The sequence below is a fragment of the Mustela erminea genome, chromosome 19 (assembly GCF_009829155.1).
Source record: "Mustela erminea isolate mMusErm1 chromosome 19, mMusErm1.Pri, whole genome shotgun sequence".
NCBI lineage: Eukaryota > Metazoa > Chordata > Mammalia > Carnivora > Mustelidae > Mustela > Mustela erminea.
Genome location: NC_045632.1, coordinates 41,769,697 through 41,794,047, shown reverse-complemented (window position 1 = coordinate 41,794,047; position 24,351 = coordinate 41,769,697). Strand labels below are relative to the sequence as shown.

Here is a 24,351-nt window from a genome sequence, read left to right as displayed (position 1 = left end):
AGTACTTGAGTGATGCCCACTCCTTGTCCCCATTTCTGGAACACTGGGCCAGAACCTCCAGGGAAGGCTTTATGTTTAAAAGGTGCCTTAGGTGATTCTTATCACAGAAATGTCTAGCAGGCTGTTTTATGATGGTGCTTCTTAAACTGGAATGTGCATGAGATTCTGATTCAGTCTGGGAGTGGCCCAAGATTCTACCCTCCCCACAAAGTCTCAGGTGACGTGAATGCTGCTGGCCCATGCCCAGTGTAGGGATGGAGGCTCTCTAGTATTGCAGCCAAGTGGGGCTTCAGTGGGCGCTTATAATACCTCTAGAGATTGAGATGACACATTGTGCCTATTTTGAAGGAATGAGGAAAAGTTAGAAGAATGAGAAGAAGAAAAGCCCAGGGCTCCTGGCATATGGGGCCACTCACCACTAGAGTCCAGTTCCTTGGCCTCCACTGTCAGGTTATACCAGGGGTAGATTTCTCTGTCCAGTTCTTTCTCATTGTAAATGTCCCCTTGCTTGGTTATTCGGAAGAACTGGCCCTTGTCACTGGTCTTGCGGATGGAATATCTGCCAGGGGAGAGAAATCAGGGTTTTCCATTGTTCTTTGCTGAGTGCATATTTCTCAGCGTGACTGATGAGGCTCTTCGGCAACTATCCTTTGCAGCCCCTCCATCCTCCTCTCCCCACTCATTGTGTTCTGCCTCCCAGAGGGATTCAGAGGTGGGGGGATAATCCCTTTGATTTTAGCAGGGCTACTCTGGCTGAGCTGAAGGTGGGGCCTTGAGACTCTGTCGGAGTACTTTGAAAGCTGAGGCAGGAGGCTCTGTAATCCAGTGCGCCAGAGCTGGGTTTGGTTTTTGTGATTGATGAAAAATAGCAGTAGGTGATATAAGCAACTAATGAATCATTGAACACTATATCAAAAACTGATAATGTATTATATGTTGGCTAATTGAACATAGTAAGAAAAAAGAAAGAAAGAAAGAAAAAAAAAGAAAAGATAGCTAGAAGGGAGCCAGGAAGAAATACAAAAGGAGCTGGAATAGATAGGAAATAATAGAAAATAAATTTATGAAGTAAAAATTTGAAAAGTTCTTCCAAATCTCAAGAAAAAGGTGTAAAGAAATGAGACATGAATATGTAAGAGATATAGAAAATGTAATAAATATCATACATGTTTGCTGCTAATGAGGAAAATCCCAGAACCAATAGAACAGAAGAAATAACAAAAGATACACTAAAAGAAAACTTTCCTGATCTTAAGAAAGGCTCAACTGTACAGATTAAGAGAGATTATTAATATCAGGTGTAATTTTCAAAAGAGATCAACGTTTACATATATTCTGATGACACTTTTGAATTTCAAGGTTGTGTGAGGCAATGAACAGAGTCCAGACAGAAAAATATGTTTTTGTGAAGAAAATTAGATTCACCCCAGATGTCCCCACAATATTAAATGCTAGAAACATTGATAGTATTTTTGAAGTGAAGTGCCTCTGCTCTGAGGGTTATAGGAGCATATGTGGTGTTATTAACATAAGAAGGCAAAGGAACTAAGGTATTTGTAAACATACCAGAACTCAGGAAGTATGTCACCGATAGAGATGGGTCCTGATTTTTATGAAAACTTAACTTCATCCAACTAAGAAATGTAGAGATATAAAGAAAAAGCCTTCTTTGGGAGGCATTAATGTAAAATGAGTTATTTCCTTATCATACATAGGAAAGCAATTGTGTTTGTGTGTGTGTGTGTCATTTTAAAGTAGAAAATGTCCAAGAAAACATTTTTAATTTTACAGGTAGAAGTAAGTCTCATTGGTAGAAGTAAAAATCAAGGTATTCCTTTCAAATATCCAGGAGAAAAAAAATGGAAAAAAGATAGACTCTATGGCAAACATAGGGGAAGAGAAAAAAAACCATTAAGTTTGAGAAATGAGAAATGTATAACAAGATAAAAAAAAGCAAGATCAAATGTATCATTTATGATGATAAATGTGAATAGGTTAAACCCAAAGCATCTCAGTTTAGATTAAAAAGCAAAACCAACTGCCTTCTTTTTTTTGAGAGACAACTTAATGCCAGGTGAAAAGCAGAAGTTAAGAAAGTTCAAAGTAAAGATTGGAAAACTTCTTTTTTTTTTTTTTTTTTTAAAGATTTATTTATTTATTTATTTAACATACAGAGATCACAAGTAGGCAGAGAGGCAGGCAGAGAGAGAGGAGGAAGCAGGCTCCCCACTGAGCAGAGAGCCAGATGCGGGGCTCAATCCCAGGACCCTGAGATTGTGACCTGAGCTGAAGGCAGAGGCTTCAACCCACTGAGCCACCCAGGTGCCCTAAGATTGGAAAACTTCTATCATGCAAAGACAAATAATATGAAAACAGGACCAGCAAATTTAACATCAGGCAGTATTGAGCTGAAGGCAAAATGTTTAGCAGAACAAATATAATAATTTCATAGGGATAAAAGTTACAAGTCATAATGAAGGTAAAATAGTTGTCAACACTTGTGAATAGAAAAATTAAAATATATAATGCAAAATCTTGGGGATTCTGGAAAAAATGAATGCAAACACAGTTGTATTATATCCCAGAACAGGTTAAAGCAAAAACAAAAAATACCCTACCACTGGTAAAAGAAAGTATAAACATTAGTGTCTAAAATAAATTCTCGGATCAGTAAAGAAATAAAAATTATTGTTACAGTCTGTTTACAATAGAGTGGTCATGAGAACTGTAATAGTCCCAGAGCTCCTGTGATGTGGCCCAGCTCTCCATTTTTGGGGACATGTTTTTTGACTTTAATAAGAAGACCTGGTACCCTAGAAATATCAGTTCTCCCTGAACTGGTATAACGTAATTCTCATTCTCATTAGAATTCTAATGTTAAAAAAAGAAAACAGAAGAATTTTATAATTCGTATGAAAGGGTGAATGTTTGAGAATGCGTAAAAGCTATAGAAAGTAAAAAAACAGTGGCGGAGGGACTTGGCTTATACCTACAAAGTTCTAGCCCCTGCAATGAAACAGAATGGCTTTGCCACACACAACAGTGGACAGAACAGAGGATTCAGAAATAGATTCAGTATAGTATATAACAAAGGTGGGAAAATGAGGACTTATTTAATAAATGGTGCTAGCACAATTCCTCTGCAATAAAATGAGATTGGGTTAAAATCAACTGTTAGATGGCTCTAATGTATGAGGTAGAGCTATATTTTTCATCCCTGAGGGCAGAGGCGAGGAGTCTACTGGAGATAGAACAGGTGGTGAAGAAGTGGGCATGGTGTGATCCAAAAAACTGTGAAAGCATTTAAAACCCCCAGACAGACAGACAGACAGACATCAAATCCGCCATAAATGTACATCCGTGTTTGTGTGGTCATGAAGAAAAGGCAGGACAGGACGGCCTCAAATTGTGAACGTGAGTTGCCTGGGAGTGGGGGTTACTGATGTTTTCTTTGTAGTTCTTTGTGTTGTTTCACTGTGAAATGAACACCTTTTACTTTTTTGGCTTTGGGAAGGCCAGCTTATAAAACATGCTTAGTGAAGGACTTTCTCGGGTATCCTCAGTTGCTTTCCCTCTTGGCCATCAGCTCTCCCTAGATGGACCCGTGGAGACCATTGCCGGTGGAGCAGCCATGGGGAGCTCTTATGGCCAGGGCCATGTGGGCTGGGGTTGCCTGGGCAGTACAGGATCCCATCCGACCTCTAGTCCTGCCTCTGCCACGTCCCATGTATGTGCCAGGAGAAGCCCTCTGCTGCATTTGGGTCATGGTGTCAGTGCAGCCGGTGTGGAGGACCTCACGCAGGGGTTGTCATGGTCATCGTCACCCTTACGCGCTCTACGCCCTTACCCAATGCTCCGCCGAGCTGCGTCAGGGTCTATGGCCAGCACAGAGCCGATAATAGGTTTCTTCTGGTTCTCCCGCAGCTGGAAGTGGTAGAAGGGCTGCTTGAAGGCGGGGGGCTCGTCCACATCTGTGACGTTGATGATGACGCGGGCAGTTTTTCGGACGGAGATGCTGCTCAGGTAGTGGAGGTTGATGGTGGGGTCTGTCGCCTCGATGGTGAAGACGTACTGCTGAATGTCCTCATAGTTCAGAGGCTACAGAAGGGATAAATGTGGCGAGTACCTGCTCTGAGCCAAGCCCGTGTGATATGATCATCACAGCAACCCTGCACGTTTGCCCTAGGATGACACCCATTTTACAGCCATTTTACATTTTACCCATTTACAGCTTGTGGCCTGGACAAGAGATATTTCTAGGGTCATCAAGAGAATGTCAGGGGCTGGCTGACTGTCTTCGGCTGCCCCCCAACCTAACTCTGTGACTGGCCCTGTGCTGAGTATTGAGGACACACAGTGGGTGAGCCACAGTCCTCTCTAGGGATCACAGCTGGTAGTTCAGTCCACAGCTCCTTAAACATGGGCCCTTTCCTTATGTCTTTGCTCAAGATGCTTCTCCTGCCTTTGCCCGCTTACCACACTCCTACTCACCTCCCAAGAAGCCAGATCTGAAGGTCATCACATCTTCTCAGATCCCATCCTGCCCCCCGACACAGGCAGCTGCTCCCCGCTTGGGTAGCTGGAGCACTTACTCAAGGCTGCCCTGTTTGTCTATGTGCGTCTCCCCACTTGCTGCGAGAGCTTCGCTGCTGGGGAGGCTGTGTGACTCCCCTGGGGGCCTCCAGTTCCCAGTGCAGGGCTGGACCAGGGACAGCCTCAGGAGAGTGCTCCTGGGGGAATGGCCGTACTCGGGCTCTCAGGGGTTCTGGAATGTCCCATTTGAGTTGTGTCGTCCCTGGCCCAGGTAGCCCAGTACTCGGCATGGGTATTCTAGAGGCATTTTGTGTCCCTTGCTTCCTCTTCCAGATTCAGTTGCTCTGACTGCTCTGTCTGTCCGCAGTAGCCACTGCCAGTGACCACCCGCATCCTCCCGCACTCTCTGCTGCAAGTGACTGTAACACTACTAGGGCTGGGCGGGAGTCAGGGCAAGCCAGAAAGTGCAAGAGTGGACACCCCCTGGAGCCCTCAGCTGACCCAGCATCTCCCCCCAACCCCAGCTCCTGCAGCTCTGAGGCTTCTTCCACACTGTTCCACAGATGTCCCCAGTGGGACTGTGTCCCCCTTGCCCACAGTGACAACCTGATAGTTAAAGAACCTGTGTTCTTCCTTTTATGTGGCCCTGCCCCTAGGTCTTCCTGGCGTCACTTCTCAAGTAAATTATTTACATCCCAAATCCTTGCCTTAAGGTCTGCTGCTGGGGTAACCCGGCCTAAGGGCTTCTGTCTTGGCTCCCCTTTCCCAGCTCTAGTGTCATGAGCTCTAAGAGTACATGGCCAGTTCTGAGCTGACCCAGAATGTACATCTTTGATGACCTCCGACCTTGGAGCAGCCCCTGGGTGAGTCCTGGGAATGCATGGAACCCCAAACCCCACATATGATGTCACAGCTGCATGCACACAAACCTTCATGGGTTTGATGATGCCCTCGTTGTGGTTGGGGTCCGTCTCAATGGTGAAGGTGTCCCTGTATTCACCCTGTACGATGCTGTACTTGGTCATCCGGTTCTGGGGCTCGTCTGGGTCCTCAACGAACAGAGAGCCCAAGGAGCTGCCTACACGGATGTCTTCAGGCACGGCAAATGTGTACTTGGCTGATGCAAATAGGGCGCCCCCAAGGGCATTGAGTTAATGAGATAGACAAGGTAAATGTCCCTTATACTATCCTAATACATTTTATACAGGAATTGTACACGATAAAATAATAATAATAGTAATAGCACCTCTGGAATTTGGGGTCCCAGGGCAAAGAGGTTCTGTTCTGTCCATCAATTTAACGAACAGTAATTGAGCACCTACTGTATGCTAGGTACTCTACTAGGGGCCTGTCACTTTTTTTTAATTTTTAAAAAATATTTTATTTATTTATTTGACAGAGAGCGATCACAAGTAGGCAGAGAGGCAGGCAGAGAGAGAGTGGGAAGCAGGCTTCCTTCTGAGCAGAGAGCCTGACGCAGGGCTCAATCCCAGGTCCCTGAGATCATGACCTGAGCCAAAGGCAGAGGCTGTAACCCACTGAGCCACCCAGGTGCCCCGGGGCCTGTCATTTGACAAGAGAGACAAGTCATACCGTTAGCAAGCATCTCTCGTGTACACTGAGGCCACTTCAGGCTATCCTTGGGATGACCGAGCCTCTGAATTACACGTCAGCATTGGAGGGTATAAGTGATGAACCGTCTGACTTTCCTCCCAAGCCCTAACCAGGGCATTGGAAAAGCTCTTGTCAGGCACTTTTTTCGGGGGAGAGAACCAGTCTGTGGGTGGGCTCAGGGCTCAGCCTCAGCTCTGGATATGGAACTTTGCCGTACCCCTATTCACCAGCTCCCAGGGATTCTCTAGCTAGGGCCTGGACTTTTCCAAGCCCATAGAAACTGGGTGAAACAGTTTCACTCAGGGCACGGTGGGGGGATGGGCACAGCAGGGAGCGTGATTTCCCTGGGGCCTGTGAGGGCACTGTGGCAGATGGCATTTGGATAGCCTTGGGAATGTGCACAGGGGTACAGAGCAGAGCCTCTGCCAGCACCAAGGTGACTTTACTGGGCTTGGGCACCCCCTGGGGTCAAGGGAGAGGTAGATGGACTGTGGGCTTCTCCACAAGACACTGTGGTCACTGAGTCTGGGTTCTCCCAGCCCGCATCCTCCCTAGGGCCCTCGGGGAAGAGCTCACCCTGGGTGAAGATGGGGAAATTGTCATTGATGTCCTGCAGAGTGACCAGTACCGTAGCTGTGCCTGACTCCCCACGGAGGCCCTGGGCATCTCGCGCTTCAACCACGATCTCGTACTTGGCCTGCATCTCTCGGTCCAGGGTTTTGGTTGTCGTGAAAATGAGTCCTGCAAAAAGTGTCCCAGCAGGAGCCATGTTACTTGGAAGGTTTTTAGAAAATACTGGTGCGTGGGCCGTCTCCGAAGAGCACCCCTGACTTAAAATCTCTCAGGTGATTTCACTGTGCAGCCAGGGCTGCGAACCACTGGCTGACCCCCCACCCCAACCCTTCACACCCGGCACTGCTGGACCAAAGCTGCCCAAGGAGTCCGAGCTGTGTGGAGCATGGTGTTGAGAAAGTGTGAGGGCACGGCTGGGCTTCGAGGGGGAGGAGTGCCGTGATGGATTAGTGGGGTCTGCCGTGATCATTGGTTGTGGCGGTCTCTGTGCTGTGTTGTACTGGCCGTCCTTCCGAAAGATAGTGTGCCCCGGCCTGACCACCTGGACTTCTGGCTTGCCCCCCAAACTCAGTCCTCACGGTTTTTAAAGTTACCCCGAGTGGATACTTACAATGGGCCATGTGTTCTCTATACTTTATTTCATTCAAACTTCACAGCTGCCGTGCAAAATGGATATACATTTTCCCATCTTCAGGATGAGGGAACTAAGGCTCGCGGAGGTTAGTTGACTTGCCTGAGGTTTCGTTAGAGGGTGTGAGCTGGAGTAGCAGGACTGGGTTGGGAAACTGGATGGGTCCTTCCCTACACACAGAGCTGCTAACTAGCATTCTCTCTGCTTCTTGTGTCATGTCTGGGTCCTGTGTTTGTTTCCTGGCTTGGAGTCCGTGTTTGGGCAGCGGTCTGCTTCCTTCTGCCCTCACCAGCCACCTTGTCTAAACGGGTATAAGCAACCGTTTCCGTAGGATGGTGTGCTTGGGTGGTAGGTGACACCTCTGTGACTAGATCCCTCAGCGGCTGCACCCGGAGTATCCACCCCTACCCCGCCCCAAGCCAGTGCCCGCCCCAGAGGGTTAGTAACACAGACCGGAACCATCGATAGCAAAATGTTCTTCTCCCTTCAGGATTTGGTACATGACAGAGGCATGGTCTGCCACAGTGGGGTCATCTGCGTCAACGGCTGTCACACGGATGACAGAGGTCCCTGAGGAAAGAGCATCCAGGGGTTATTGCCTTGGGACTGCTAGCCCCTCGCCCTGTTCCCAGATGAGGAGAGTTAGGGGGCCCAGGCTGTTCCCTGAACCCACCTCCCCCAGAGTCCTGGCTGGGAGAAAAGGCTGCTTTGTGTTCTTAGGAGCCTGCACGGGCACTGAGTGCTGATAGTGCTGGAGGTCGAGCTTGGTTGTCTTTGAAGGAGGCAGAGAGCAGGTGGTTTTTAGTCGTGGGAGAAATGAGGGAGGGGACGGACAGGTGGGTTCGTGAGGAGAACTAGAGGAGAGTGGCGGTGGAGAACAAGGAATGGGACGGTGTCCCTCAGGGGTCAGTGCCACATCTCTGTTTCTCTTGAACTCCAAGATCCCCGTACTTTACCAGAAGATCTGTTAAGATCTCCCAGGTTCTTGGCTGGGAACCTTGGACCAAGCAGTGGGGAAGGGAGCCTTTTTCTGGTACCTACTAGAGGCTGAGAGTAGAACTGAGGAAGTAGTAACTTGGAGAGGCCTGGGGTACAGGCTGGTGCTGCACTTGGGGTGAGGGCTGTGGTCCTCCCCCCTCCACTCCTGCGTGGCTCCTAGAGGTGACTTCCTACTGTGGTGGCCAAGTTGGTATTCTTCCTGGGTGAAGGCTATGCTTTCAGAGTGCTAGTCCTCAGACAGAGGAAGGGGTGGGCTTTGCTCCGAAGAGTAGTGAAACATGTGTCTCTGATGGTCAAGGCTCAGTCATGATCAGGGTTAGGACTCAGTCCATGATCTGGTCTCAGTCCATGATCAGGATCAGGGCTCACTCAATCCATGACTAGGGGCCGGGCCAGTGTTTCTTTCAAGCCACATAAAATAGCAGCTTCACTGAACTCACTAAACCCTGACCCCAGGCAGTGAAGTTGCGGATGGGAGAAGTGCCTTCAGGCCGCGGATGAGCGGGAGAGGAGGGGACTGTGAAAACAGGGCACATACCCACAGCGGACATCTCCGGCACAGACGCGTTGAACAGCCGGTGCGTGAATACAGGCCAGTTGTCATTCACGTCGTGAACTTTGATGGTGAAGCTGGAAGGAGACTCGAGGTTCTGGTTGGTATTCTTGTCTACCACCAGGGCAGTGAGGTGGTACTCAGGGATCTTCTCCCTGTCCAGCCTCTCGAAGGCGTACACGTCCCCTGTGTCCTCCCTGACCCGGAAGACCTTGCCCACAGACTCTCCTTTGAGCACATACTTGGCGTTCTTGCGGTTCACACTCGATTTGATCTAGGAAAAAAGAGTTGCCATGAGCGGAGGATGGGCGGGGTGGCTATGTGCACGAGTCGATGCATGGAGGTACGTCGGTGTGTACATGCGCACCTGCACGGTTGTGCCTGTGAGTGTACACGTGTGTGGTGCTGTCCAGGGAGCCTAAGTGTAGAACCTACAGCTTTCACAAGTGTCTCCAACTGGTCTTTAGTGCGTGTTCTCAGCCAGGTCCCTGCAAACACTACACCAACGGGGCTTGTCCAGCCTGCTGCCCTCCTACGCCCAGAACAGCACTCGGAACGTCGTAGGCGCTTACAAAAAGATTTTCGAGGGAAAGAGTGTTGCCAATGGGAGGCAAGGGATATGCTGCCTCTTACTAGTCACACAAGCTCTCTGAGTCATGGTAACCTCATTGTAAAGTGGAGATAATATCGCGTCTATATGTTGAGCTCCTCTGTTGAGCAGAACGGTGCTTTCAGAAGTGAATTCCAGGAAGCACTGATGTCTTTTGCTGTTCCACACGAAAATTCCGTTCCAGTGAGCTGGGAGATGGCTGGCACTGGCTAGCCAACTTACATCTTTCGGAAGGTTTGTGAGCTAGTGTTCAACACAGCCGTTCTTAAAAGTTCAGTTATATAAACTTATCAGTTAAATGAATCCTATTAAAAGCAAAGATAGCCTACTCAAAATTCATTGCTTTCTCATGATTGTACTACATTTTACTATGGTCTTGAGGTTATATCTGTGTTGAATGATGGAAATACCACACGGTGCGGTGTTAATATGTATCTTTTCACAACTCTGTCTTTGGTGCCATTAAGTTAGGACCTTGTAACAGACATAGTAAAAGTATTTACACATGGAAATGAGCAAATGCGGTGAATCAGGACTTTTTTTTCCTGGAGAACCAGTTGTCAGACATTTATCAGCAAACTACTGATTCCAGTCAATTTAGTCTTGGTACGGTACATAAAGTATTTTCTTCTTGGAGATTTACAATGCATAGCCCTATAGAAGAAAACTAATGAGCTTTAACTTAGGATTTCCCATTGTAATAAGAACATTTTTCCTTTGTAACGCATAGTATTAGTGCCCTAGAGACTAAAATTTATTTTTTAAAATAATTTTTTGAAGATTTTATTTATTTGAGAGTGAGAGAGAGGAATGCCGCCTGGGTGGCTCAGTGGGTTGAAGCCTCTGCTTTTGGCTCAGGTCATGATCTCAGGGTCCTGGGATCGAGCCCCATGTCTGGCTCTCTGCTCAGCGGGGAGCCTGCTTCCCTCTCTCTCACTGCCTGCCTCTCAGCCTGCTTGTGATCTCTCTCTGTCAAATAAATAAATAAAAATCTTAAAAAAAAAAAAGAGTGAGAGAGAGAGAGCGCACAAGATAGGCGAGGGTCAGAGCAGGAAGCAGACTTCCTACTGAACATGGAGCTCAGCATGGGGTTTGATCCCAGGACCCTGAGATCATGACCTGAGCTAAAGGCAGACGCTTAACTGACTGGAGCCCTCCAGACGCCCCAGGAAAAAGATTTAGAAAAAGATTTGGAAGCTAATGTACGTAAAGCCATTTGCACAGGCTCTCAATAAATACATGTTATTATTTATGGTATATCCATATGTTGAAAGATATTAGGGTAGAAGTGCTAAACATTTCATTTATAGAATCTTAGAAACAGAGACTTTAAGGAACACAAGAGAATCATATTTCATGCATGTAAAGTGGTACTCTAATAGATGGTTAGAATATTTAAGAAAATGCAGTTCAATTCCATTAAAAATGTATAAATCAGTTGCCTAAAAGTTGCTAGGCAGAACGCTGGAAACACAGGGGTAATCCAGACCCCGTTCCTGCTCCCAGGGTTGAGACTCCAAGACAGGGCCGTATGGGTCCAGGGAGCAAGAGCCTTGAGTAAAGGTGTCTGAGGAGGAGAACCAAGAAAGAGTGGGTGTCAAGACAGAAGAGGGAGTGTCAAGAAGGGTGTGGTCAGATCCCGGGAGGCTAGAAGGCATCCCTCGGATTGAGCAGCAGTGCAACCCCGGAGCCCTGGTTGAGAGCAGCATCAGGGCGGGGGGTGGGGTGGAAAGCCAGAGGACAGCTTGGAGAAGAGTCTGCAAGGTGAGGAAGTGGAGACAGGGTGTGAGGGCCTCCGCCTTGGGTGGAGCAGAGCCGGGTACTGGGTACCCAGTGTACTGGGGCCCGGCAGGTTCATGAGGGGGTCCCAAGACCCAGGGGCCAGGATGTATGATGAACAGTGGGTCAGGAGGCAAGAAGCAAACACCCCAGCTCTGCAGCCTGTGGCTCGGGGGAATAGTAGGGATTCAAGGAGAAGGGACAGTCTGGAACTCTGTGCGAGTTGCTTAGGGTTAGTAGGTAGTTCCAAACTTGGTTCGGGGTGGGGGGGTTGGTGCATTAGGACCCACACGGGCAGGGTTAGTGGTGGGGAGAGATTGAGCTTTGACCTATTTTATTGGAATTCTGCACAAGATTCCATTGGAGTATAAGCTCCTTCCCTCCAACACTTTATTTTTTAGAACAGTTTTAGCTTTATTAGAAAACCGAGAAGATAAGACAGAGAGTTCTCATGCATCCTGCTCCCAGTTTCACGATTATCAACGTTTTACGGTGATGTTATGTTAGTATGGTGCCTTTGTTCTCATTAGTGGACCAGGACCAATGCATTGGTAGTGACTGGGGTCCATCATTCATACAGATGCCCTCAGTTTTTGCTTCATGTCCTTTTTCTGCTCTAGGAATCTATCCAGGACACCCCATTACATCTAGTCATCATGTTTCTTTGGGTTCCTCTTGGCTATGACAGTTTCTCAGACTTTCAAAGTTTTTGATGACCGTGACAGTTCTGACGGGTACTGGTCAGGTATTTTGTAGGATGCTTCTCTACTGGAATTTATCTGATATTTTCCTCATAGTCAGACTGGGAGTATGGGTTTCTGGGAGCAGTCTCTTTCTCTCTCTCTCTTTTTTAATTATCAGTATATTTGGATATAATGTCTTAATGCTGAAAGCTATGCTGACCTATATTTATGGATTCAGAAAGCTGCTCAGGGCTCACTCCCATTGTCCAACCAGTCTGTAAACAAAGGCCCCGGACTGTGGCCTTGATAAACAGGGATTTCCTTCCCTCAGATTACGTCTTTGGGAGCCAGGAGGCGATCCTTGGAAACTTGTCCTTGCCTCTCCCAGGCACCCTGTTCCTTCCCAGGGTGGGGACTGCTTGTGGCTTCTCTGTCCCCTGGCCCAATGCCAGGTGCCAAGTGAACACTCTTGGCGGATGATGGCAGGCCTGACGCTCTTCCTGCTGCTTGAAGACCCTTGGGAGAGGAGAGCCTTCTGAAGGTTTCCATGTCAGGGCTACGCATGAGCCAGGTGGCTTCCGCTTTCTGCGGGCTCTCCCTTCCTCGCACCGCAGATTTTCCTCGGGGCTGGCCATCCTCATCAGTGGCTGATTCATGGCACAGTTATCCCACTGGGAAAGATGTAGGTGGGTTGATGACATTTTCCTCTGTGACGCAGAGTTCACGTTTGTGTTGGAAGTCAGGAACCCTGCGCTTTCCTGGGGTTTGTTCTCCTCGGGCTCTGTCTGAGTCTTATCATGTGACCCTGGTCAAGCATCTTTCTCTCTGAGAGGCCATCCTGAGGCATTGACATTTCCCAGCCATTCTAGGGAGCCCGAGGAGCCCGTGGGCACAGTCAGCCTGCTGGTCTGGGCAGGCTGTGCGTGGAGCTTCCCTGGCCGGCCCCACCCCCAGCTGCTGGGGCACCACCTTCCCTTCCCTGTCACCACCACCACTTTTCCCTTCAGTGTCGTGACCCCTTTCACCAGTTCTTCCACCATTACCTTCACAGCCACCGGCCGCCCCCTGGCTGCCAGGACAGTGTGTCACCAGCTGTCCCGCTGCCACATCATTGCGGGCCACCTGCTGCTGATGCCGCACCTGCTGTGGGGCCCGAGGCTTACCTTGCCCACATAATGGGGCAGTGAGGTGTTTTTCTCTTCATCAATGTGCATCTGGTTCCAAATCCAGTCTCTCTTCTGGCGCTGGTGGGTGCGCAGCACGCCGCGGGGGTCCGGTCGGACAGGGCTGGGGTCTGTTGCCACCACCACCAGCGGGTCCAGGCAGGTGCCCACCGAGGCGAGCAGCAGCACGAGCATCTGCATCTTCTGAGAGGCACCGATCTGGGGAAAGAGGGGGCACACCGCCAAGGCGTGGTGGTCATACTCCGGCGTGTGAGCAGCTGCCTGCTGCTGAGGGAACTTCCCTTATGTTCACTCTGCGGTCCTTTCCTCTCTGCTCCTACCGGCACAACCAGACACTGTTCCTGCCCCGCCCCCACTCGCTCCAGGTCTGGGGGAGGGAGGCAGACACAGAAACCCTTCTCCTGAAGTTCATGTGCGCTGGTCTGGAGGCGAGTGCCGGTGACCAAGGGACCCCCCGGAAGGGCTGGACGGAAGGTTTTTCTGGAGGAGAGGGTGATGTGGTTGCTGATGGGAGCTTCCAAAGCCCTGTGCTGTGACACCCCATAACCCTCCTTTTACACACAAGACGTTAAGATCCCCCCCGGAGCAAGTGGTGGGGCTGGGGATGGAGCCTCCATGTCTGACCTCAACAGCTATCACTTATCAAGTATTTATTACAAGCCCGACACTGTGCAGCAGCGCTTTACGTGTGTCATCTCATTTAATTTTCCTGGTTACTCTCGAAGTGGATTAATTATAACCCTCACGTGACCAACAAGCTGAGGAGCAGAGGGGTTTAGTTAACATTCCTGAGATCCCAGACTGTGAGCCGCAGAGCGAGACTCGAACCAGGTCTGCCTGGCCCCAAAGGTCGTGTTTTCTCCCACTGCCCTCTCTTGTCCTCACAGCTGCTGTGGGGTGGGACTTCAAGACGCCTCTGAGCAAACATGCCCTCCCCACCCCCGCCAGCAGGAGAGCCCCTGTGGCACTCTTGCTTTGATGCTGTATTCAGAAAGTCCTTAGGAAACCCCAGTGTCTTAACCTGGAGGGTCAGGCCCTCACCAGGCCCAGAGCTCACAGTTGGTGATCAGTTTAGTAACTGTTACAAGGACAGGAGTAGGGGAAGGTGGGGGGTTGAGAAGCTGGGCTCACAGGACTGGCTTCATAGTTTGTGGGGCCCAGTGTAAAATGGAAGTGTGGGGCCCTTTGTTCAAAAAGTATTAGGAATTTCAAGATAGAGATAGAAGAGCATGAAAACGGGCCTTAAGAATAGGGCCCAGTGTGCTTGCAGACCCTAAATGGCACCTCTTGGGACAGGAAATCAGCCTGGACCAGAATCTTAGGTCACCCAGAAATCACAGCCTGGTTTCATCCTGAATTCCAGGAAGGGGGGTTTTCCCCCAATCCCCTGTGGTAGGTGAAGGCTGTGACTCTGGTTATCATTGTGCTCTCTCAACCCTGACCCCATTAGTCTACTCATGCTGGGTCTCTGCATCACTCATCTGTGGCTCCTGGGTAAGTTCAGGGTCAGAGGTCATATGGGTGGGAGTGGGAACCAGGGTTCCTGCTTGGAGAGAGACAAGGACCACAGGATCCTGGATAGGAGGCTGCCACCTGGCTTGTCCCCCATCTTGGCCCGAGGGAGAGCCTAGATTTTGCACATTACAGGAGTTTTGTAAACTCTAGTAACATTTCCTCTAAGACGCTGGCGCCAGGCTGTCCTCAGTGAGAGCCCGGGATGTCTGCGCTGGGCTAGCCTCGCCTCTGGGTCTGCTGATCTTAGCATCTGAGGCCCCCACCCTGTGGTCCCTGCTGCTGGCCCAGGAGGAAGCAGGCTCCCAGGCTTGGGTGGGAGAGAACACTGGAGCTTGTCAGTGAATGAATGTGCCATGTGCCTGGGGAGAGGTTCTGGGTCTCAGGTTCCTCAGTTATGAGGTGGTGGAACTGAAGGAGGCTTGGTGTCTTTTGAGGGTAGGACATGGAGAGGGTAGCCCCTCTAGGTGGGAGGAAGGCAGTGATGAAAGATTTGGGGATGTTGGGAGTGCTGGCCAGGAAGCTGGTCCTGACTCAGGGGACGTGGCCGGCATGCCCCTGCCCCAACATTGCCAGACTCAGGCCTAGCGGGTCATTTCCTTTTCTGCCTACAAAGGGACTTCGAGTCTTGGTTCTTTCTTCCTCCCAAGTGAGAGGTGACTCAAATATGAAAAAGTAAAACAAACAGAAGTGAAACTGAGAAACGGAGAGAGAATCCTCAGGCCTTTAGACAAGGTGGAGTGCGAACCCACGCACTGAGCCAAATGGGTACTGAGTACCTACCATACGCGGGTTCCATAATGGGCCCTGGGGTACAGCAGTAAGCAAAGCACATGCGATTGACCTCAGGGAGTGCACGCTGTAGTGGGAACACCAGGAAAATAAGCAAGTTAAGAAAACGCCAGCTAGTGTTACACTGGGGGGTGCAACTCAGAGAGAGGGTGGCTAGCTGAGGTCAGGGGAAGCCTCTCAGAGAGATGACACTTAAACCAGCACCTTAGTGTTAGTCTTAGGAGTACCAGGGGAAAGAAAGTCTTTCTAGGCAGAAGGACTAACATGTGCAAAGGCCCTGAGGTAGAAAAATGGGTGGGGTGCTTGAAGAACCAAAAGAAGCCCTGGGTCAGGTAGAAATGAGCAACAAGGGGTGAGACATAGGAAGAGGTGCTGAGGTCAGTGTGGTAGGCTGAGGAAAAGCCCCCCAAAGAGGTCCATGTCTGAATCCCTTGGAATCTGTGAATATGTTACTTTCTATGGCAAAAGGACTTTGAGCAGATATGATGAAGTGAAGGATCTTGAGAGAGGGTGGTGGGCCTGGATTATGTGCACCATGTTATGCATAATAGAGTGTCCTTAAAAAATGAAGGCAAGAAGGTCAGAACCAGGTAAAAGGAGATGTGACAGTGGAGACAGAAATTGGTGTGATATGTGGCCACGGGCCAAGGAATGTGAGCGGCCTCTTGAAGCCAGAAAAGGCGAGGAAACAGATTCTCCCCTAGATCTCCAGAGGAACGCAGCCCCGATTTTTAGCCCACTGAAACCCGGGTCAGACCTGGCCCCTCCAGAACTGTAAGAGGAAAAGGAAATAACTTGTGTTGTTTTAAGTCCCACGTTTGGGGTAGTTTGTTGGCTCAGCCATTGGAAATGGGTGCCATCAGGTTGTGTGGGGGCAGCCTGGGGAGAGAGCTCTTCCTTAAGAGGGTAGGAGAGTGCCGTGGTCTGATTTGCAGAGGTCGTAGCTGCGGTGAGGAGACAGGCTGGGAGGGGGAGACCCAGAGGTTGGCGGTCACTGTCACCCAGATTGGGGTGAGGAGGGGAGGGCGCTGGAGTATGCTTCTGAGGTGGAGTGACTGGGACCTGCTGGAGCACGGGATAGAGGAGAGATGAAAAGGGTCCCTGGGCTGGTCCCCCATCCTGGCCTCTCCCAGCGCACCCCCACTGCAGCACAAGCTTGGGCCTGGTCCCAGTGTTGATGGCCAGCCCCGCTGCAGTCTCGAATCACAGCTCCCTCTCCTTCCTGGAGAACATCGAGCCCCATCTATGTCTTCCCTCCTCCCCGAGGCCGGCCACAAGTCACACATGGATCTTTCCTCTTCAGGCTCAGGCGGCGCAGGGTGGTGGTCGCGGGCTCAGTGGGCTTCCTGCACCTCAGCTGCACTGTCGCACCACTGCATGACTGTGCACAAGACGCTCTACTGCCCGGAGCCTTGCTTTCACCATTTGTACAATGTGAGCACTAGCATCTACCTGTCAGGGTGGCTTTCAGGCCTGAATTCCGAAGTAGTTGCAAAAAACACTAGCTAACAGTGAACCCAAACGTGGACGAATGCTCTGTCACAGGAGTCTGCTTCACCGAGTCGTCAAGTTACCACTTTTATTCCTTAACACCCCGTCATCCCAGCTCATAGGGCGGTGAGAGATGGAGCCAGGATGTGAACGGAGGCTGCCTTTCACCCCAAATACTGCTCTCCACACTGCGCCGCCTCCCTCTCGCTGGGGACACTCGCGTGTAATGATGATAAGCAGCTGTCCATGCTTAGCTTTCGGAGATGCTGTCTCATTTGGTTTTCATATTATTCCCAGGACGTAGGAATTACTGCCCCCATTTCCCAGAGGGAGAAACTGAGGCACGGAGACAAACAACTCAGAAGTGGTAGATCTAGAACCCTTACCTAGCTCTTTTTCTGAATCCTGGGCTCCTTCCTCACCCAAACTCAGAGGGGCCTGAGGGATTTTTCTATCTGAAAAGCCTCATTTATTTGGGTCTTTCACCTTTTGTGTTAGAAATTTGGCCTCCAAGATGCAGGCCAAGAGGAAGGGTTTTGTCGATGATTGTTTCTCCCCCTACTGCTGTTGGAGTGGAAGTCAGCCGTGCCCACAGCTGGAAGCAGAATTGCCCTTGGCCACACCTCTGGAGGTGGGTCTGAGCTGCAGCCGGGGTCAGGCTTCCTTTAGCTCTTCACCTTGCTATAAGCTGTTCATCTTCACCAAGTTTTCGGAGGGATCAGAATGCGGCCAGGTGGATTTGGGGTATGACTGATGAGCAGAGGATCCGAGGAGTTTGGAAGTGACTTCTCCACTCAGAAAGTCTCAGCTGAGGAGCCCCGGGAACTTGCCTGACAACAGCCTTCAGGGGCAAGGGGACCTGCTTGGCAGCTCCACACAGAGGCCAGATGCCTGGCCTGGTCCCTGTCATGCAGGGTTTGTGATGCGGCCCCACCCCTGGAGCCCTGCTAGAGGCTTTTGGGGGGCAGCTCCAAATGCATTCCTGGAGGAGGGTGGACCCGCTGTGCCCTCGGTCAATCTGGGAAGGTCTGGGGGGCCCAGAATGAGAGGATGGGGTGTGTGGTCCAGAGTGAGCAGGCATGGAACCCAGGAGAAGGGGCCGAGGAGCCTCAGAGAATCTGGGGGACAGCGGGGCTCACCTATGCCCAGATGGGAAGTCGGGGCTGGGGAAAGCTCTGGCTCCACGTTTTTGTCCACAGCAGGTGGGGCCCTTCATCCAGATGCCTGGGCTGAGCCTGAGGACTGAGGGGTGCTCCGAAGGTTGAGCCAAGTGTGGGGACCTGTGCCTCGTCTGCTCTTCTCACTTGTCTCCTCTGTGGGTCTGGGGTTGCTTGGTGGGCTTCTGGCAGCAGCCCAGCCTGCAGGACGTTGACACCCACCAGGCTTGGTCACTGCCTCCTGGCCTCTGCACTTGGCATTCTCTCTCTTTGGCCTGGACTTTAGGCCCATGTTCCCACTTTTCCGAAGCCTTCTCTAGCACTCAACAAACATTCATCGAGCACCTGCTGTGGGCCCCGCACCAAACTACATGTGGGGAGCCAATGCAGTCTGTACCCCCACGGGGAAGGATACTAACCATTTGATAAAAAATACCCAGTTTTAAATTGTGTGGTATGCTGATGGAGGAGAGTGAGAAGCCGGCAGACCCTAGAATGTTCTGAGGGTCTCAGTCCAGGTGGGAGTCTTACTTTTCTCTGACCTACTGTGGGACATCAGGCAAACATCCCTTTGGTCCCTTTCTATTTGTGGCCTCCATCTGTCACTGAGGTTTGGTCTCGAAGGCGCTGTGAAGTCTACTCAGCTCTGTGAGTTTAAAAAAGACTCGGGGGACACAGAGGGAGACAAAGGGAGGGGAAAGGAAGAGCTAGAGCTGCTCCTTTTGTAGCTACAAAGACCCTAGGAAGCCTGGACCCCGCTGGGAGGCTCTCAGTGGGATGGCCTGGCAGGTGACCCTGGGCTAGCCCTGTCCCCAGTACCAGCAGCCCCCTGCTCCTTGACCTGACCAGAGCAATGCTCAAGCCTGAGGCTTTAGGGGCTGAGTCTAGGCCTGAAGGGGTTATCAGGCAGGGTGGAGGGCCTTTTGGGGTGGGGCAGAGGAAGCTTGCGGGTCAGGAATACACATGGACGCACAACACCATCAACGGAGTCTTTGTAAGTACACACCCCTGTCCCCACTCACCCACCCTCCCCGAAGAGTGGCCCCTCTGCTCTCATGCAGTACACCCCCTCCAGCCGGGACAAGATCGGGCAGCTGAACCCAGCCCCAGGCAAAGCATCAGAGGGCGGACAGGACGATCATTCCTAGCCCAACCTCCCACAGGCTCTGGACTCTAGCCCAGGCGCCCTGGGTCAGGGATTTGGGGCCAGGCTTTGGGAGGAAAGGCCCAGAACATGTGGGGGCTGTGCCTATGGGAAGGGCAAGTGCTGGAGCCCTTGCTCCCTGTGTGGCCCTGGATGGCTCTTCTCACTGCTTTCCACGCCACCACCTTGAGCCTCAGTCTGGGACAGAGATTGGAGCCAGTGATCCCCAGATTCCCATATTGTCCACTGGATGCCCAGCATTTACAGCTGGGCCTTGGCAGCTGTTAGGTACTGGGAGGATGAAGGGTGAAGCCCTAGGAGCCTCGGCATGGGGTGTGTTGGGGGACAGGATTGAGCAGCTGTGAACTGACCCCTTTGGGCTTTCTCCTTGTTTGTGGCTTAATTCAGGCTAGGGACCTGCTCCTGTGGGTCCCAGACCTATTCTCCTTCCTGTAGGGTTTTGCTGACAGCTTCCCTCTCTCCACTCCCCTTCATGCTGACTGTGCTCCTCCCCTGCTGACCACTCCTCCCTGGCTCCTCCACCCCACGCCTTGCAGGATGAAGCCTAGTTCCTGAGCCTGGTTTCAGGGCCCAGCATGGCATAGCCCCTGCCCATCCTGCTGGCTCTCCTCCCCCCTGTCTCCATGCCCCTTCCAGCCATGGGGAGAGCTAGAAATTTCTGGAACACATGTGGCTCTTCCTCTCTCCAGCAGGCCCATTGCACAGGCTGTTCCCTCTGTATGGAATGCTCTTTGCTGTGTCCCCTGGGTGAATGCTCTACTTCTTTCCAAGCCCCAGGCTGCCTCTTTGATGAGTTCTCTTTGACTCCTGCCCCTAGCACAGCCTCTGCCTCCTGGCCTGAGTGTCTCCGACCTGGTGGGTTCTGGACTGGTCTCCACTTTGACCCAGCATTATGCTACATGAACTCAAGGCCCTGGACGTTGAGGTGTCAGTGTCCCCACTGCTCCCTGTCAGCCTGCCTTGGTCTCCAGTTCTGGTCTTGTCACTGCTTCCCTCCTCACTGACAGGATTTAAAACACAAATTCGCATACTTAAAGGCAAGACCTTGGGTGGTCAGAGCAGGTGCAACCCTTGGTATAGCTCAAAAGAATCTCCTCCCCAAATAGCATCGCTAGTGGCCCATCATATTAGACATACCACCAGTAGGATTTTGATTCTTTGAGGACAAGTTTCTTTGTGTCCTCTGATGAACATTCCCTATACAAGAAACCTTTTATGTAGACCTGGCCAGACAGAGCTCACAGGCTGTCACCCCTTTCCATATCCATGGCACACATCACTGATTACAGTATTAGAGTATGTATTCCTACTGAACTTGAACTCAGTCCCTGAATCTTCGGTACAATCTTATAAGTAGATACTAGCAATTCATCAGACTTAGTCTGTGATTTCAAACAATTTTGTGCTGGGTTTCTGGGCTCTAGGATTATCCAGTCTCCCCCCAATCTTCTAATGGGGGCAGCTCCAAGTTTCAAGGAGACAACACCCCTCACCCCCCAGCAGGGAGGTTTTTCCAGTCATCTTTGGGCTTCCTGACTTTGACTGAGGCTCTGAGACAATCATTGGGAGCAACAGAATGAGCCTCACATGCTTGCCTATTTGTACTGGCCGAGCTGCCCAAGAGCTGTGTAGTCTTAGGCCCATTCCTTGCCTCTCTGAGCCCCAGATCCCTCATCTGTAAAGGAGGCAACAGTAGCTGCTTCCTTGGTCAGGAGGATTAAATGAGATCATCGGTGTGAAACCTGGTATGCAGTAGGTGCTCAGTAGGTATGCAGTTGTCTTGACTCTTTCCTACCCACCCACTCCAGCCTGATGGCAGTGGGCCTGGCTGGCCAACTCACACCTGACCTCACTTCCTGGTTCTTCCCTGGGCCCACCTCCTATACCCCTCTGTTCCTCTCCAGAAGGAAATCTCATTCACTGCCTGCCTGGCCCTGGGGTCCACGTTTCCCCTCCTCCCAATATCTGTGCCTGCCAGGATCTGACGGTTACTGTGACCCAAGACAGATAATCTGGAAGTCCCTTAATGAGTTTAGGGACCATTTGGTCCATCCCCTGCCCTAGAGAGAATAGAAGACTGAAGGTCAGAGAGCAGACCTAAGACCTCTCAGTATTCCTCCTCTAGGAAGCCTTCTGGGATTTTTCCACCTAGTATCTGTTTGGACTTGGGTTAGGATGGACTTTTTAGAATCTCTAGACAGAACCCAAGCTCCCCAGGGCAGGACCTGGCTCCTAGAACATTCCTTCCAGCATCATTTGGCTCCTGACTTATTCTCATGGCCTCTTCTGTGGCTTAAACTGTCAGGTTCAACCCTCCCTGACTTTTCCCCTCTCTGAGCTTCACTGTGGAGTGTGGTGGGGCTACAGGGTCAGAAAGAGGTGGCCTCACTCCTAGTTTGCTCCTGTCTCATGCTCACTGTGTAACCTGGGACTGCCTGCTTGGTCTCTTTCAGCATCCGCGGTCCCCTCTGTCAAACGGGAATTCTTTTAGTAGCTTCAGGATTGGTGGGGAGGGGGCTGGTGGGGAGAGGTGCTGGAAGTAACTGGGATGGATCCCCGTAGGCAAGAAGCCCAAGATTTTTCTAGAGTGAGTGGCTGCCGTGTTCACCTTATGTCCCCAAGGCAGCAGCAGAGCTGTGAGTCAGCCAGCTCTGGAAGAAAATACATGTGGCCCCTCTGGTTTCCTGCCCCCACGTCCGGCCCTTGTTTCGCAGCACAATTGGTCAGGTTGAAACTGCAGGGTGGGCAGCTTAACCCCTGCCAGGCCAGCGGATGCCTCCTCTACTGCCTTACCATGGTAAGCAGCAATCGGCAGGGCTGCCTGGGCCCCTTGGGGATCACCTGCTGCCCCCCAGACTGGGACCTAAGATGGCAGGTCTCTGCTACTCCCCACCACCTGAAGGGGAGCCAGAGTCCCTGGTCCTGGCATTCATGGCCATCACTGTCGCCAGCCCTCCTGGCACTTCCTGCTCTAAAAAACCCTGTGGCCACGGCAGCCTTCCTAAACCCGCTGAGTTGCCCAGGCTTCCTGCCTCCCCGAGAGTGCCCTTCTTCTCTTGTGGGGTCCTGTCTGTCCCCTTCACACAGCAGCATCGTCCACAGGCTGGGGAACAAGCTTGGCCGGAGAGCTTGCCAGGGGAAGAGCGGAGCCCACAGCCTCTCATGTGCACCACAGCCCCACCCCCCACCTGCTGGGGACTGACTGACCTCAGGGATCAAAAACGCGATGACATTCACAGCTCTGGGGTAACAGCTACATTCAGCTGTGATTTCCTGATGACCCCCTTCCGTGAGCCATTCCTGGGTGTGGACACGGCCTCCTATAATTGACTCATGAAAAGGCTGCTTTCCTCTGGTTTATAGATGAGAAACCTGAGACATGGAAGCAATCCTTGGTGCTAGAAAGAGTCTGGGCTTTGGGGTGCCGGTCCTGGTTCAGATCCCCACTCCCAATCTTACGTTGCCCTGTCTGAGTGGCCTCCCCTAGGAGCAGAGAAAGGATGCATCTAAACTTATGGGTTCGTTGGCAGTGGTAGAATCATGAGCTCTGTCTTTAGAACCTTTTAACCTTACCAGCTCCAGTTCCCGTAGTGGCTGGCGCCATGAGTCCCTGTCTCCATTGTTCCAGCGAGAACATGGAGGTTTAGAGGTGCTGAGTAATCTTCCCAAAGCAACATGGGAAGGAGGGGTAGATCTGGGGATCTCATATTAAACTGCCTGCCTTTAAGTCTTTTGGGGGGCTTCCCTGAAATATGAGGGCTGTGGGATCCCAACCTTGGGGCATATGACTGTAGCTCCCATGGCTCTAACCTGGCCCCCGTGGTGTCCAAGGCAGGGAGGGGAGGGAGAGATCCATAGGCAGGGCCTCAGGTGCTGAGGGCTGGTCCTCAGCATGCCTATTCTAAAAATGGGGGCAGTGGCTAACAGAGCCCTGGGCTCAGGGCTCCCCTTCTGGGGCTCCTCAGAGCCCAAGGCCAGCACAGAACTTGGGCAGGAGGGATGATGTCAGGCCTTGGTAAGCCCTCTCCCATGGGGGAGAGCCTCACAAGGGGAGGCTAGGCCTGGTGCCCATCCTCTGTCTCTGATGGCAACTCCGACAGACTCCCGCCCTCTCTGATCATGGCGCCGTGGAAGCCAGTGGGCCTTCAAGTCACACGGAGTTGGAGAGTCTCCCTGTGGGAGAGCACGTCCTTCTCTCCAGTCCTGAGAAGGCCCATCTGTGCCTGTGCCGCCAACACGAGGCGCACTCTCCTGGCCCTGCTCTGAGCCTGGAGGAGACCTGGTCTGTCCCCAAGGAATGACTTTCCCCTGGGACCCCGACAACAACCGCACTATACACGGGGAAGCCGAGCACCCTCTCTCAGTTTGGTTTAGGGTGAAGTGGGGTGTGGGCTTTCGTCACTCACCGTGCTCGTGGGCTGAGAGGTGTCCTCCTTCCGTCCAACCGTCCTTCTGGGGCTGAGCTGCTGTGGAGTGTGTGAAGCTCTGCCGATAGCCTTTGGAGGAGAGCCACACCCCGCCGGCTAGGGAGGCCTGGCTGCCGCCCCTTCAGGTTTTCCAGCTGGCCCTGGCCCACTTCCCCCTGGGATGGTTTCCTGTTATTGTTCCTTTGTGAGGGCTGGGCTGGCTGTAGATAGGCAGGCTCTGTGGTGGGCGGTTGCCTCAGCCCGGCCAGGCTCTCCCCACAGAGGCCTAGGCCTGGATCTGGCCCGGGATGCTCACCTCAGACCCTGGCCCCAGGCCTCAGCTCTGGGGCCCAGGCCCAGCACCCGCCAAGGTCCTTAGTTCATCCTCCTCGTAATGCTCAGGGCAGGTGTCATCACCCCATTCTATAGCTCAGGGCACTGAGACTCTGAGTTTAAGGGGCTTATCTACCCAGCTGGGGTGTCCAGAGCCAAAAATCCAGCCTGGGTCAGCTTGGGCTTAGACCCAGATCTTCCCAGGTGGCCCCCTGACTTGCTGAGAGGGGTCGACTTGCGGGCGATGGGGAGGTTTCAGGGGTCTCGGGGGTGGGCTGGGTGGGAGATGGGAAGCAGGCAGCAGCCCTTGGCTCTGGAGGGCCAGATTGCCTTTTC

General features: G+C 51.7%; 1 protein-coding gene across 2 annotated transcripts in view; it reads right to left on the bottom strand.

Moving 5' to 3' along the window:
• Positions 1 to 23,828, bottom strand: part of CDH5 (cadherin 5) — a 31,417-nt gene extending 7,589 nt beyond the window's left edge. Inside the window, exons 1-9 of one of the 2 annotated variants that reach the window (XM_032326548.1) lie at positions 23,683 to 23,828; positions 22,484 to 22,648; positions 13,139 to 13,357; positions 8,889 to 9,177; positions 7,805 to 7,921; positions 6,724 to 6,888; positions 5,463 to 5,650; positions 3,848 to 4,098; positions 417 to 559 (exon numbers count right to left, since the gene is read on the bottom strand). In XM_032326548.1, the coding sequence (XP_032182439.1) occupies positions 417 to 559; positions 3,848 to 4,098; positions 5,463 to 5,650; positions 6,724 to 6,888; positions 7,805 to 7,921; positions 8,889 to 9,177; positions 13,139 to 13,339 (1,354 nt within the window). In that variant the 5' untranslated portion in view covers positions 13,340 to 13,357; positions 22,484 to 22,648; positions 23,683 to 23,828. The remainder of the gene's footprint in view (positions 1 to 416; positions 560 to 3,847; positions 4,099 to 5,462; positions 5,651 to 6,723; positions 6,889 to 7,804; positions 7,922 to 8,888; positions 9,178 to 13,138; positions 13,358 to 22,483; positions 22,649 to 23,682) is intronic. The other variant, XM_032326547.1, reaches the window with a different exon arrangement.
• Between the last annotated feature and the right edge of the window lie 523 nt (positions 23,829 to 24,351).